This window comes from Alosa pseudoharengus, unplaced genomic scaffold (genome assembly GCF_046254945.1).
Source record: "Alosa pseudoharengus isolate Yale_2024_CS ecotype anadromous, Long Island Sound unplaced genomic scaffold, YU_APseudo_1.1 YU_APseudo_1.1_scf_24, whole genome shotgun sequence".
NCBI classification, from domain to species: domain Eukaryota; kingdom Metazoa; phylum Chordata; class Actinopteri; order Clupeiformes; family Clupeidae; genus Alosa; species Alosa pseudoharengus.
In genome coordinates, this window is record NW_027468689.1 from 29431414 (window position 1) to 29446034 (window position 14621).

A 14621-nucleotide genomic window follows, 5' to 3' on the forward strand; every position below is an offset into this window, starting at 1 on the left:
TATCCCCACAGAGAACCGCCAGCAGCTCATCAACAAGTCCATAAAGTCCAGGTGTTTCACAAGAAAAACTTGCCTGCCTCTGGCTTTTACGGACTCTGGTTCAATATCTAAAATTCAGTGAGCCATTGCATTTAGCAGTTACTGTATGCATTAATAACTAGACTTGCTACATAGCTGTATTATTTTTTTTCCCGAAGAAATGTAAAGAAACCCACAATTGATGAAACCGTAACAGCAAAACCTCAACTCAGATCTACACAACTATAAGCACATTCTCAGCCTCACATTTTTACAAAAAACAATTCAGACTTCTCTACTTTAGACAACAATCTAACATAGTGTCACTTTTTTGCCATATTAAAGGTGCTATAGGCGATGTTGGGCAACGTTACTTCTGTTGACGTTCAAAGAGCTAGCTCACTACTCCTTCCCCCTCCCTCCAATGCAATTGAAACTCTCCTCTCTGAAACTGAAACTCTGAACGCATCTTGTCCGTATTGGCTGGAGCACTGTTTGTTATGTTTCGTTTTTTTTGTTTTTGTTGCCGTTTGCGGAGCCAGGGCTGTCTACAGAGACCGCATTTTTTTACAGTGTGTTCAGGAGACAGGCATCTAGTGGATAGTGAGGAGACGTTTGCTGTATGTGACAAAAAATGTTTTAGCCTAAAAAAACGTGAGTCATCGCCTAGAGTACCTTTAAAGCACCGCCTTTCAAAATGCCACACTCATGATCCAATTGATCAAACACAGCCATCAGGTGTAAAGACACTTTGGCGCTTAACTTTAAACACAAAAATCAAAGAACTGCAAAAGGCAACAGGTGAGTTCACCTGTCTTCAACAGATATGGAAAGCAAGCAACATGGCAGCGAGAGTGAGAGTAAGAGTGAGGATGAGAAGGGGAGCTCATAGTGTTTCATTTAGAAAAACATCTGAGATGTGGGGTTGTTACAGTTTACAGGTTTTCCAAAGCTCAACACACAAATCCACATATTGGTCACAAACAGAATGCAAAATACCCCATATCTCCTGTGAAATGAAACACTGCATTAAATATATTATAAACACATCTCAAAAGCAATCATTTGCCCTGATAGTTCTTTCTTCAACCACTTACATATAAAATCTTTACATGTCAGTTTTTGTAACCTGTCACTGAAACACCATAATCAAAAAACCATACCAAATCTACAAAACTATAAAACAATTATCAACCTTTGACCTTTGAGTTTTTAATTTTATAAAAAGTGTGTGTGTGTGTGTGTGTGTGTGTGTGTGTGTGTGTTTGTTTGAATGTTGGTGGTGGTGGGGGGAGGGGGGCATTGGGCTTGTATCTATGCCTATATGAATGCAATAATTTGTTGATTTTCAGTAAAACAATGATTATTTGTACTTGTGAGATAACAGTGTTACACACTAGTAAATAAGTGTGCCATTTTGATTGGTTGTGTTTGAAAAAGGAAATCAAGTAACTTCCTGTTAGATGTTTGTGTGTTAGGTAGGGAAATGTGTGTTGTGTTTTGCAAAAAGTATTTTATGAAATTGAAAACAAAGGCTGAGAATTAGTTTATGGTATTGCGGATTTGGTATGGAATTACGTGTTTCAGTGACTAACTAATTCAACAGAGTGAAATCATATGATCCATGTGTGTGCCATACGGTAGCGAAATGGTTATAAACAATTGTATCGTTTTTACTAAAGTGTTTCATTTTGCAAAAGATCTGATGTGTTCTGTTACATGGCTGTGTGGTTGTGTGAACTGTGTGTAATGTTTTGATTCAATGAGCCCTCTTTTCAAAGGTGTACTTAAGCAATTTAATAAAAAAAAAATGTAATACAGTCACGCTTTAGTGATAGTTTTGAACTCCCTGTGCTTGTTTTTGCCAAAGTGCTCTAAGGCAAGCTAATTCATTTTCATATGACCTCACAGATTAAATATGCTTCATTATTTGGAGAAAACTTGCTGAAGTCTATATTTGGCTTTGTTGATGTTCTCTAAATGGATTTGCATGCATTTTAGTGTAGTTAAGGAAGGCAGCCTTTGGAAAACGGTTTTGAATAGCGGAGAATTTCAGATATTTTTCCTCTTAGTCTTCTTAGTGTGTGTTGCAGAGTAACAGGGACTCTGCTCTTGAATATTTCATTCGGTATATTTGGTTGCTGCTGCCACTGCGTTGGTGGGATCGGAAGCAGTTGCAGCAGAGGCAGCAGCAGTGGCAGCTTTCAGTGGCTAAGATGAGTGCTGGCCTCTTTGTCTTTCTGCCCGCTTTTTTAAACTGCCTCCTAAATGAGTCCACTTCACAGAGCCGAATTACAACGCCCACACCTCATTACCCCCCTCCATCTCTCTGTCCATCACTCTCTCTGTCTTTCTCCTTCCCTTTTGCTCCCTCTCTTTCGCTCTCTCTGCGTCTGTATTGCATCATGTTTGCGACTGGCAGAAAACAAGCTTCCGTCTTTGCCGAGAAAGGAGTATCCACAGCGGCTGGCCATGCTGTCGTTTCACAGCGGCCTTCACAGACCACTTTACTACAGATAGCTTTACTGTCTAAACAGTTTACAGTCTAAAATAAACCAACAAAAGTCAATATAAACGGTTAAGAAAGGTTTGTACAACAAAAACAAGAACCGCCAAATCCAATTACTATAAAAACGTACTATTTAATGACCTAAAACATCTACTAGTGACCCTTGGCAATGCTTTCAAAGAGCACTTTTCCTCTATTAGCAGTTTGTCCTACAGATGTTCAGCAGGTGATCAAGTTAAAGTCAGATACATTTTTTTTGTTGAAAAGATGGACATTTAGCAAGGTCAGCTGTCCTATCATTACGTGAATAAAGGTACTTCATACTGCTGTGTTTGTCTCCATATTTGATTTTGTGCTTATTTCCACCACTTTCTTCTTTCACTAATAGAACCATAGACCTCCCTCCACACCTGTGGCTTACCAGCCCCACTCTCAGCAGGTCATCTGGTGCCCTTTCAAATCAGTGCAAAGTTACAGTCTCAGGCACCTACACGGTTCCTGTGTTAAAAGCTCCAGTGATTTACTGAACCTTTGTGCTGCCCCCAGTAGGTCAACATAATGTGCACCTCGTACGTCTCTGCATTTCATTTTGAACTGTTGTTCAGGGGTGGACAGAATTCTACACTTTTATAAAGGCACTTCAGAATATGCAGCTGTGATGGTGACAGATTGATATATGCTGATGTTTGAATGAGTTGCCTTTAGAGAACAGCAAAAACTATTTAAGTATAGTTGACTTGGTGCTATTCAGAATGTCAAATGACAAAGAAAGAGTGAAGATGGAGAGATATAATAGGAGCAAAGTGAACTGAAAGAACATGAATTATGAAAAAAAGAACATGGGGGAAAGTGCATGACCAAAGGGTGACCAAAGGGTGATCATATTAATTTACATGCAAACGTGGCTATAACAATGTGACAAACAGGACTTGTATTTAAGCCTTCATCATTTACTCCCTTAGTCAATTATGATAACAAACTATTCCATAACATATGAATATAAAAAACAGACCATCACAGTTTGTCGCATCTCTGAATAGTCAAATGGGCTACATTTTACTGTGAGACACTACCAGAAGTCTTCAGCTGCTCTATGAATGTGCATCCACTTATGTGTACCATTTTTGCCATAGATTCATTATAGTTACATTTTGCATTTCAATCTTGTATTTAGTCACACTGTGCATTTCAACAAGGCATACAGTACTGTCAATAGCAACTACAAAACCACATCAGTTTTTTAGAGAACCCCTATGTTAGATAACCCATTCATCTTTTGTTCTCTAACAACCTGAAATACCCCTCCCTGTCCTAGGTCATGGCATTCTTGAAAAGTCTCTCTCTCTCTCTCTCTCTCTCTCTCTCTCTCTCTCCTCTCTCTCCTCTCTCTCTCTCTCTCTCTCTCTCTCTCTCTCTCTCTCTCTCTCAGCTTTTCATGTGTGCCTGTGGTGGGCCCAGTGGGTTGCCTGTATCTGTTCGATGACAAAAGGGAAGAGGAAGGTAGAGAGAGGGATGGCACCGAAGCACTGTGTTCCTCTTTACAAGTCATGCCGCCCTCAGACACGCCTCATTACCCACACAACACAACAGCCACACCAAGGGCATCCAGGAACCGGCTTTTTAATCAGAGGGGGACAAACACACACACACACACACACACACACACACACACACACACACACACACACACACACACACACACACACACACACCACTCACACACTCAAGTCTACGTACATGGTTGACTTTGTCGAAGCAAATCTAAAACATTCATTATTGTTTTGCTCGTTTTGTGCATTCTCTCTCTCTCTCTCTCTCTCTCTCTCTCTCTCTCTCTCTCTCTCTCCTTCACACACAAGCACAGACTCATCCTTGCGCTGAGTGCTCCTCATGCGCTCAGTGGAGCGGGTGTAATGCGCCGGCGCGCAGGTGAAACAGCCGGAGAGTGGGAGGGAAGGAGAGGGAAGTGAGAAATGACTGACGCTGCTCTTTAATTGTCTCTGCTGCTAAAGCCGTCCGTGAGCATGTCTGTGTCTGTGGGTGTGCGTGTGCATGTGCGTGCACAGCCCTGTGGAAATGCTCGCTTTAAAAGCACACATGACCAATAAGAAGGCTGCCCTCAGAGAGATGCTTTTAGGGAGCTGAATCCCCTTAAGAATGTCTCCCTCAGTGGTGTGTGGTCGTGTGTGTCTGTGTGTGTGCAGGGGGACATGAACCAAGACAAATCTGTTAGCAAATTTGAATTTGCTCTGCAGGTCAGTCTGGAAAGGATCCCACTGACACCCATTTTCCGGTTCACCCAGGTCACAAAATCAAACGACTGTAATGTTAAATAATCTGTTTGCACTCTGGCACTCTGACCTGGCTTATATCGATCGTGTCAAATAATTTAAAACAAGTGTGATCAATTGTGACAAGCTTTATTTGTGTTTATTTTTTGCCACCTATGGTTACCATTATGCAAAATGTGTTTTATTGCATGATAATGTGTTTAAAGTCAATGGAGGTGGTGTGTTTGTGTGTGTGTGTGGGGGGGGGGGGTGAGAGAGAGAAGAGTGAGAGAATGAGAGTGGTAGAGGACTGAGTGAATGTGTTAGACAGGGGGGTGGAGGAGGGAGAATGAGAGAGAGAGAGAGAGAGAGCGAAAGAGTGAGGGTAGAAATGAAATCATGAGTCTGTTCATTTAATCTCTGACTGTGGGTCTGCTGTTTGTTCACTGAGATGTGTCCACAATCAAGGGTGACACAGAGCCATGACTAATCTTTGATTCAGGGGCATTTACAAGTTTGCTCAGACAAAGCAAACCATAGCTGAGAAGTATGGAGACTAAACAATGGCTTGCAGTTATCACTGTAGTACAAAACCAAACATATGATATGGACTAGCTGCTACCACAGTTCTGTGACTTGGATAACTAAGCTTCTTAGTATTTAATGATTATTTCAACAGTGCTGCCTCTTAATTAAATGCTTTTGTTGGGCGGTGCATTTCCTATACCCTCGCCCAGCAAACAGATGGTGCTAGATTCACTTACTGAAGCTGAGCCAAATCACCAAACCTAACGTAGCAGCATAGCTAGCACCTCCAAAAGAGACTTCCCTATCTTATACAGTAGCATTGGGTTTTGTAGGCTGCAAGATGCACTGATCATGTAGTGTTTTACACAGTACAGTAAATGCAAGGACAGTATCTAGAAAACTACACACACAAGCTTCACTGAGACAGACTCGTTGTCATAGCAGATGGAAATGTGTCATTATTCTGAAGACAAAAGTCATTGTGCTGTTTGTGTGGAAGATACACATGAACTAGCTGTCAGACCAGAAGCATGAACATAATCCACTCATGACATGCTCAGGACCAAAGAAAAGAAAGAAATGAAAAAGGAGCTCATAAATGCCAAGCCCTTCAACAGTCTCCAGTGGTCTCCAAAATCCTCATCAACGCTAAATACCTTCACATGATTAACTACTCGAGGTAAACAACCCTGTTGAAGGACAACTGCTCACGGCCGCTAATTACTCTTTTTTTGAGCAAAACTTAATTAACAAGTAATTTGTCTCATCAACTCCACAATGACAGCTAAAGTGTGATATATTCAGACAATACTGACACTGCAGCAAATTAACCATGTACTATATCTGTTCCCAAAGTTCACCTCACACTGTGCCAGTCAAAGTGCTGTGATGAGAGAAACATCTGACTTTCCTCCATTTACTGTGCCTTGTTATGGAGCAATTCTTAGAGCAGAAATTATGGTATATGTGCATATTGAGTTATTTATAAGGACGTGGTAAATATTAAAAGTTTTTCCCATGTACTGGTTGTTTATGAAAGTCCTAGCTGAGCTCAATTATTATGACCGCAGCGCAGCGAAGCGGCGGTCATATAGGTTTAGTCAGATTTTTTTTTCTTTTTTCTTTTTCACATGGCCAAATTTCCGTCAAGGATTCCCGGGACACTGAAAGACCGGGGTACACGATTTCGTTGTAGCCCCCCCACTGGACTGGACCCCCCCCCGAAAGGAGGGTAGGGTAGACACAGTTTTCTGTGAATATCTCGAGAACCGCAGGGTTTAGGAGGACCACCTTTTTTTTGTATGTTGGTCTTAATGGGGCATGTCAACCCATCCCATTACCACTTTTTTCATGTATAGCGCCACCTAGGTAAAAGTTAGGTGTTTTAATCACAATATCTCTGGCTGACATGGTCAAAACTGCACAAAATTGAAAGTGTAGGATCATTATGACACCCTCCGAATGCATGCCAAGTTTCGTGAACTTTCGTTCATGGGGGACCTTCTGTGAAATCTCCAATCTACATGTGAAATCTATGAACTAATCATGTTTTGGTACTTGTTGTCTAGCAGATACCAGTGAGAATTGAGTGTGCATAATGCAATTTAGTGAGACAGTTAGAATCATATATGCCTTTCAGCGTGATTTATTTTTGTGGAAAAAATGCTGGACTGGGCGGCGGTCATATTTTGTACTGCTCTGCGGTACATCTAGTTGCTTCAGTATTGGTTGTTATGAGAAATGTAACTCCCTGAGGCGCTTAGTACTGTGACTAGCGACTGAGTTAAAGTTAATAGCACAATGCCATTCTCAGCAGGCTAACATGCTGTTCTTAGATGATGGTGTAATTGAGGTACGAGCCCCATTAGCAAGAATGTCAGATCAGAGCTGATACACACACACACACACACACGCACACACACACAGAGACACACACACACACACACACATGCACGCACACGCCCGCACACGCCCGCACACGCCCGCACACACACACACAGAGACACACACACATACTGTACATGCACGCATATGCACGCACACACACAAATGTTTCTTTCTCTCAGCTGCACCTCTTGGAGAGGGAAATACAGTCCAGCACAAGTCGGCTCTGACTCACCCACAGCACGTCACTGTGGCGGTACTGCCTCCAGGCTCGTCCGGAATCACTGTAGAGCAGCTGGTACTGGCCGACCCAGTCCTGACTGCCCCAGCGGCCCTGTGTGGCCAGGGCGCTGACCTCCACACGCTCCCGCAGGTCCACCTGCAGCCACGGGCGCGGGTCCTCTCCCGCAGGTGACCAGCCGCCCCCACCTGGGACAGGAGCAGAGAGCGAGATTGTAATCAAAGGAGGAGGGACCGGAGAGAGAAAGAGAAGGAGGGAGAGAGAGTGTAAGTGTGTTTAGAGAGAGAGAGAGAGAGAGAGTGAGTAGCTGTGATAGAGAGAGGGAGAGGGTGAGAGAAAGTCAGTTTGTTCAGAAAGAGAAAGGTTGAGAGAGTAAGTGTGTTGAGAGAGAGAGAGAGAGAGAGAGAAGGGGTAAGTAAGAGAGAGATGAGGAAAAGAGAATAAAGAGAGAGAATGGAGTGAGAGGGCAGAATAGTGGGAGGTAGAGACGAGGGAATGGGAGTGAGAGAGTGCAGAGGGGAGGGATAGATGGAGCGAGAGATAAAGTGGAATGAGAGGAGGAGATCAAGATGGGCTGAGGGAGATAAGGACGAAAGAGAGATGAGAGTATCGAATGAGGTGAGGAAGAGGTATGGGAAGGATTAGAAAGGCATGGAGGGGGGGGGGGGGTAGCAAACCTAAAGAAAGAACAGGGGCAAGGACAGGAGAGCTGGGAAGTACACATGCATGGAGGACAAGGAAGACAAGACAGGAAGACATGGAGTGGGGGATATGAGGAGAAGAGGAGGAGAAATTACAATTCACTAACGGGGAATATACTGAGCAAACCACCAGCAGACACAATAGACGACCAACTGTGCACACAATTTGGAGGAAAAAATGAAACATGTATTTGAAAACTATGTTGATTCAGACTGTAATCATAACATATTTGTGGCTTTGTAAGAATAGTCAAAAATCATCTGAACAACCAGTGCTGCTGAAATAAAATTCTTTCAATTAACTGTGATTCACTCTTGCTATTTTGTGGTATTTTGTTGTATTGTACTTTTGTACTTCTCTGTTGTATTGCATTAATTGGACTCATATTGCACTTCTTTCCCAGTCTTTTGCAACATGTAGGCACAGCACTGTATCTCCGGTTTCTGCTGATCACTGAAGCGTGGTAGAAGGAGGTTTTTAGAGTTCAGTCACCATGCACCAGGACTGTCCTCACCTCTGCGGCCCTTTGCTGCTCCACTCGCAGGCAAGATGTGAATTTGTGCCATACATCTGCCGCTTTAATACCCATGTGCCACTGCTGCCCTGGCACATTTCTTCCGTTATAACTCTCTCACAGAAAAACACAAGACACAACCCAACTCCCCCCGGGATGCTGCTTACTCTACCCCTTGCCTTTCCTCAAAAAGAGAGAGAGAAGGTGAAGGAGGGAGAGAAGGAGAGGGTGAAAGAAAGAGGGATAAGAAGAGAGAGATAGAGAAGAGGGCAAAACACCCTCTGAAACTCCCTGTAGGTGGAAGGCTTCAGCGACTGTACTGCTGCAGACCTGTCTCCTTCTGGCTCGTTTGTTTGCTTGGAATAAAGCCTGGAAAATATAAATAGCCACATTCGTCAAGCGCTTTGGCAGGGGCGGAGGGGGTTTGGGGGGGCTAGCCACGGCCGTGGAGAATAGCTGCGTGCCGCGTTTCTGGCGCATTGAGTTTAGATTGCAAAGGCAAGATGGGGGAATAGAGAGAACGGAAAGCTGAATTGAACTGGCAGAGGCAGGAGGAAATAAGGAAAAGGGAATGGAGTTTTTATTTATTGTTGTAATTTTTTGGAGGTGGGCTGGTGGTGTTGGAGTCATGTCAGGAGCTCAGCAGAGTCACAGGAGGGTCACTGCCTGGTCACAGGGCCATGGCTAGCACTTTTTTTGAACCAGAGAACTAGTTCTTGAACCGGTTCCAGTATGTTAGCCTGCTGAGCTATGAAGCGCTCTTCCTCTTCCTCTGATCGTACTGCAAGGGCTCCATCCGAAGCTATACGGCTTATTAATATGGCTTCAGTGCAGTCCTGATTGTGCTGAGGCATCACAAATGAGTCGTGTCTTTTGCCTGTCCCATGGCAGTGTAGCAAGGTTGGTGTGCTCTTCAGCAGACTGTGTGTCAATTCATTGGCTGAGAGTCTGAGAGCAGTGTGAGCTGGATAGCCATGGTCAGATTACACACATGCATTAATCTCAGGAGACACAGGACTACAGGATCTTGAATTTCCCCTGGGGATCAATAATCTATCTATCCATTCTGATCAATTCCACCCAATGCTGTCTTAACAAGCACTCTGAACAACCTTAGTCCTTGCTTTGGGGTGTTCAGACTCTGGGTTCTGTAAATGCCTTTGATACTACATAAATAAAATGGAATAGAAGAATTGGGATTTTGAGGAATATACATACCCCACAAAGTGTATGTGGTTGCAACAAGCATTCCATTAAAGTGTCCATGTAGGACAAGAAACAGGGAAAGAGTGGGGAGCCCTTCAAAGTGACATTAATTTTTCTAGCTCTGAGTCACTAGTTAGTGAACATGACATCTTAAAATGCTACATCTCCTTCCTAATGATCGTCTCAGGGGTTAAACAATCATCCTGGCTATGCCCTCCAGGGGAACATCAGTCTCTTGGCAGGAGCAGCTAGTAATCCCTGAGGATGTGTCTTCGCATTCAGTGAAACTTGGCAGCAGTGGTGGTGGGTGTTTGGCACGGCACAGCATATCAGAGAAAACCTTTTGGTCATTGACTGAAAAAAGCAACAAACTGAATTGTGACCCTGCTAAGTGAAAGAAAGAACCCAGTGGACAAGCCCAGGTTTAGTAAAACTCTGCTCTTGGTAAGTAAACCCTAAACACTGTAGGTTTTATACAGGATAAGAACAAAGTAACAACAGAAAAGAAAAAATAAACTGCCAAGACTAACTTATATGGAAACACTATGGAAAGCAGAAGAGGCAAAGATATGTAGACACCTTGGGGACTGACATGAACAATGTGTTATGAATAGTTTAGAGTTAATTAATTAATTAATTGTAAAAATTGGTGCTCAAACAGGAGAGACTTCCGGAGACGTGGTGTCAGGTCAGGGACAGAGCATTTTTGCACTGGTAGGGCATGAGCTCAACCCTGTAGCATGTAGGTCAAGAGGATTAGAGAAACACTTAAGGCTTTTAGAAGTAGCACAGGATGAATGAACTCACCGTCTCTGTTTTTTAGCTTGGCAAACTGTGGCAGGTGATCGCTGGAAAATCTTGAGGAACTGTCAAAAGAGCTTGGAGGCAAAGAGGGCAACAAAGGGTCATCACAGTAGTCTAGAAAAGAGAAGAAACAAGACACAGCATGAGTCCCGTGGTAGCAGAACAGATCCCTACTGTACATGAAAATGGGAGATGAGCCTTTAATGTTGGTCAAACATGAGATAGAAACAACAGATATTTGACTGACAAGGGCACACTATAATGGATCACTATAATATGGAAATATTGAGCATATACATATGAAAGATGCTATATTGCATTTACACATAAGCTGCACATTTAGACTCACAGTTTAATTATAAATACTGCATGTGCCCATGCAGTGTCCAAAGAATAAGATGAATGCAGCTATGAATACCAGCGTTGGAAAATACTTGGCTTTATAGACTGTGACTATTCCATTTTAATAAATTGAATTGGTACTGCAATTATGTGTCAGATCATAAGAGGTTCTGCCCATCATAATATCAGCCTCCATTTTATTCCAGTGCTTCTAACTTTATAATTTCCATGTCTTTGGCAGGAGGTAATAGGGAATTTTGGAACCTATTATCTAAAATCATATGCATTCATTTTATTGAAATGTCAAAATCAGTCCCAAATCAATCCCACACTAAACAATATTCATGGTTTGTTGGGAGGCATTCTTGTCTTGACTGAATTGAGATTGGTCTGTTGCTGAGTAACACAACCCACACTCATAAATAATTCGGTACATTTGATAATGCACATTATTTGAACTGTACAACTTAACTGAGTCAGTGACAAGGACACTATTGAGATACTTCTTCTTTTCATGTTCTTCTGTTTCTTCTTTTCTCTTTAATACTCCAACCTCCTCACCTTTTCACAACTCCTCTAACTCGAACACTGAACTTCTAGTCTGTCTCTTTCAAATATCTGTCTTTGAATAGGCTCATTCACACTGGATCATATGATCAATTGATTTTCTTCATTAACTCAAACCTCAACCCTTGACTCCTACGCACAGTGTGTTTCTCTTACGTAGCCCAAAGCCCAACTTCTGTTACCCAGTCATCTGTTTAGATGCTTGCATAAATTCTCTGAAGAATTCCAGAATTGAACAGACATGTTTGAAGCTGTTTGTCCCCTTTTGAGGCCACCAATATGCATTTATCTATTTTCTCTCTTTTGTAAATTGATAGGACAATGAAGAGTAGACAGGAAATGAGAGGGAGGACGTTTGGGAGTGGGATCGAGAGATGTAACCACTCAGGTAGGTACATGTAGGTTACTGACTGCTCTATTCTAACCAGATCAGCTGGGGAACTTTGTCAGAATAGACAGTTGGTGTCTTACTTTCCTGAAGCTGAGAGCCCTTTAGTAATTCTGGTCAACATGAGGATGTGAGAGAGCATGTACTCTCCCATTAGAGAAACATTTCTCGTTAACATTTCAGCACTACTCCTAACCTCCTTCAACCTCCAATAGGTATGCGCCCTCACACTGACAACGCTGCACTCTGGCTCATCCACATCTAAATGCATAAGCACATCTCAGCTCAGGCAATCTAACTGTCTACCCGTTGCACTCATCAGATTCAGTTCACTGTTTCACACTCTGTGCTCTTCTTCTTCTGCTGGTCACTCACACCCACCCAGTCGTTTCCCCTCTTGGGTCTCCTTCTCTTGACCTGTGATGTATTTTGCCTCACTTGACATTTTTAAATGGCTGCGAGCACTCTGTCCCCCATAGTCATCTCTTGACCTGATGACCTGCTGTGCCTTGTCTTCCGCACCTGAATGTGTCCCTCTCCATGTTGACCCCTGTAGCAGATGGAGGTGTCTCCGAGCTTCTTCTCCCAGCCACCCTATCACCTGCCCTCTGATCTCTGCTGTCTCTAATGACCTCCAAGTCATTACCCACTCTCACTTCTGCAGTCACACACATCACCAACGCTTGTCTAAGAAAAAGGCAGAGGTTATAACACTGCACTATCTCTAGGGTACAGCTTACAGGCTTGTCTTACTCCTGCACTATTTGTTTGCCGTTTTAAACACATTTCTGGGTTTGCCTCATGGTACAATCTTCTACAGCAGTGTTTCTCAAAGTGTGGTCCGGGGACCACTGGTGGTCCGCAAGCTATCCTAAGTGGTCCGTGAGCAGACGTGGTAGATATATAATATAGATGAGTTGTTTGCAATATTGAACCAACTTGTATGTAGGCTAAATCCAAACAGTTCTGCAACACTGTCTTTGTAAGATATGCCAGTTTAAATCATATGAATCCTCTGACACAATAAGCAAAGTGCAAAGACAATAAGCAAGGTGGTTCAGTGAGTAGGCCTATTGTGTAGGCAAACATACTGTTGAAATTTTAGCTAGGTGGTCCGTGCGTTTATTTTTTATTGGTTAAGTGGTCCTTCGTCTGAAAAAGTTTATGAAACACTGTTCTACAATATATCACCTAGCTTTATTTTGTCCACCAGACTATTGACCATCTTTACCAGTCATGTTTAAGTTATTTTTGGGTTTATGTAGAGAACACAAGAGACCTCAGACCCTATACCCCTGAGACTGCAGCACAATTCTCTCAGCAGGGGTGTAAAAGCACTCAGGTCATAAAGGCACTCAGGGTTTGATGTATGTCAAACCACTTCCTATGCCTCTTCTTTGCCTCCCTAGATGCATACTTGCAATCCATAGAATGATTCATCTTCTCATTCTAAAACACTTTACACATCATGTGCACTAGCATAAAAAATCCAGTTCCAAGGTGACACATTTTGCTTGTTCAATGTCCTTGAGTTCTGTTAGCACAGCTTTGTCTTGCCCTACTATTTATCTCTACCATGGGTTTCTTAACTAAGCAAGTCCCTTCCAAATGACTGAAGGTACACATAACAACCCTGTAAACCACAGAAGAGGCCAAAAACTATCCTTTCAGTGTTTCCCATACATTGACTTATTTGTGGCGGCCCACCACAATATCAACATTGACCACCACACAATGATTTTCCATGTTGTACTACGTATTTCAATTGGATAGAATTCTTTCATTGTAGAGCTATGTGCATGTTTGTAAAGCCTCTCCTTGTTTCTGTCGTCTCTCAACGAACCTACATGCATGTTTAAAGGCAACATTAACAATTGTGCAAGGCATAGAAGACGACTAGAAGGCTAAATTGTGCTTAAATCTGGTTAGCATCATAACCCCGCTGTGCTAATTTGTTAAAAACATTTGCATTCAAGTTAATTCTGCACACCTACCACCACAAATATAATTAAATTCTGTGGGAAACACTGCCTTTTTTGTTGGAAATGTGTAGAAAACACCAACTGTCTATGCCAATTGTCACACGGTTCTTTAAGGGTCTGATAAATTCCCAGAATACATTTCTGAATACACAAGGGATTACATGTGCACCCGGCCCACTGTTTCATCTCAGGCAGTTGATTTTCTATTTGACTTAAGGGGCGAAAAAGAAAAAATGAAATCAAAATCCCAGGAAAATCCTAACAGATCACTTTCCGAGTCTTCGGGGGCGCGTGAGACATTGAGCTGTGGTTGAGTCACTGACATTCAAAAGATTTCATCTGGCCAGGGATCTGTCCTCTAACATCGGCTAAGCCTCCTCTGATTGAGCGGGGGGAGAATGAAGCCTAGCAGAGTCCTCTTTCGAGTCTTTGTTCTGGGTCAGAAGAATCAGGATGAGGGTGTACTAGCCAATTACCCTTCCAGCAGACCCCCGTCATAGGAACCTCACAGAATGGGACTTCTGTTTGACCTCTGAAGAGGTTTTGTTGTTTCAAAGAAAGAATTATTTCTGCACACCACTGTTACAATGAGGAGACAAAACCATGGAAAGGAGAAAACATGAAACAAAGCAAGAAGGAATGTAGAGAGACACTGAATGAAATAGA

At 42.7% G+C, this 14621-nt stretch overlaps 1 protein-coding gene across 1 annotated transcript in view; it reads right to left on the bottom strand.

Moving 5' to 3' along the window:
• cntnap5l (contactin associated protein family member 5 like) overlaps positions 1–13211 on the bottom strand; it is a 48449-nt gene extending 35238 nt beyond the window's left edge. The window contains exons 1-3 of the mRNA XM_076302547.1: positions 13205–13211; positions 10680–10790; positions 7445–7638 (exon numbers count right to left, since the gene is read on the bottom strand). Coding sequence (XP_076158662.1) covers positions 7445–7638; positions 10680–10790; positions 13205–13211 — 312 coding nt within the window. The remainder of the gene's footprint in view (positions 1–7444; positions 7639–10679; positions 10791–13204) is intronic.
• Between the last annotated feature and the right edge of the window lie 1410 nt (positions 13212–14621).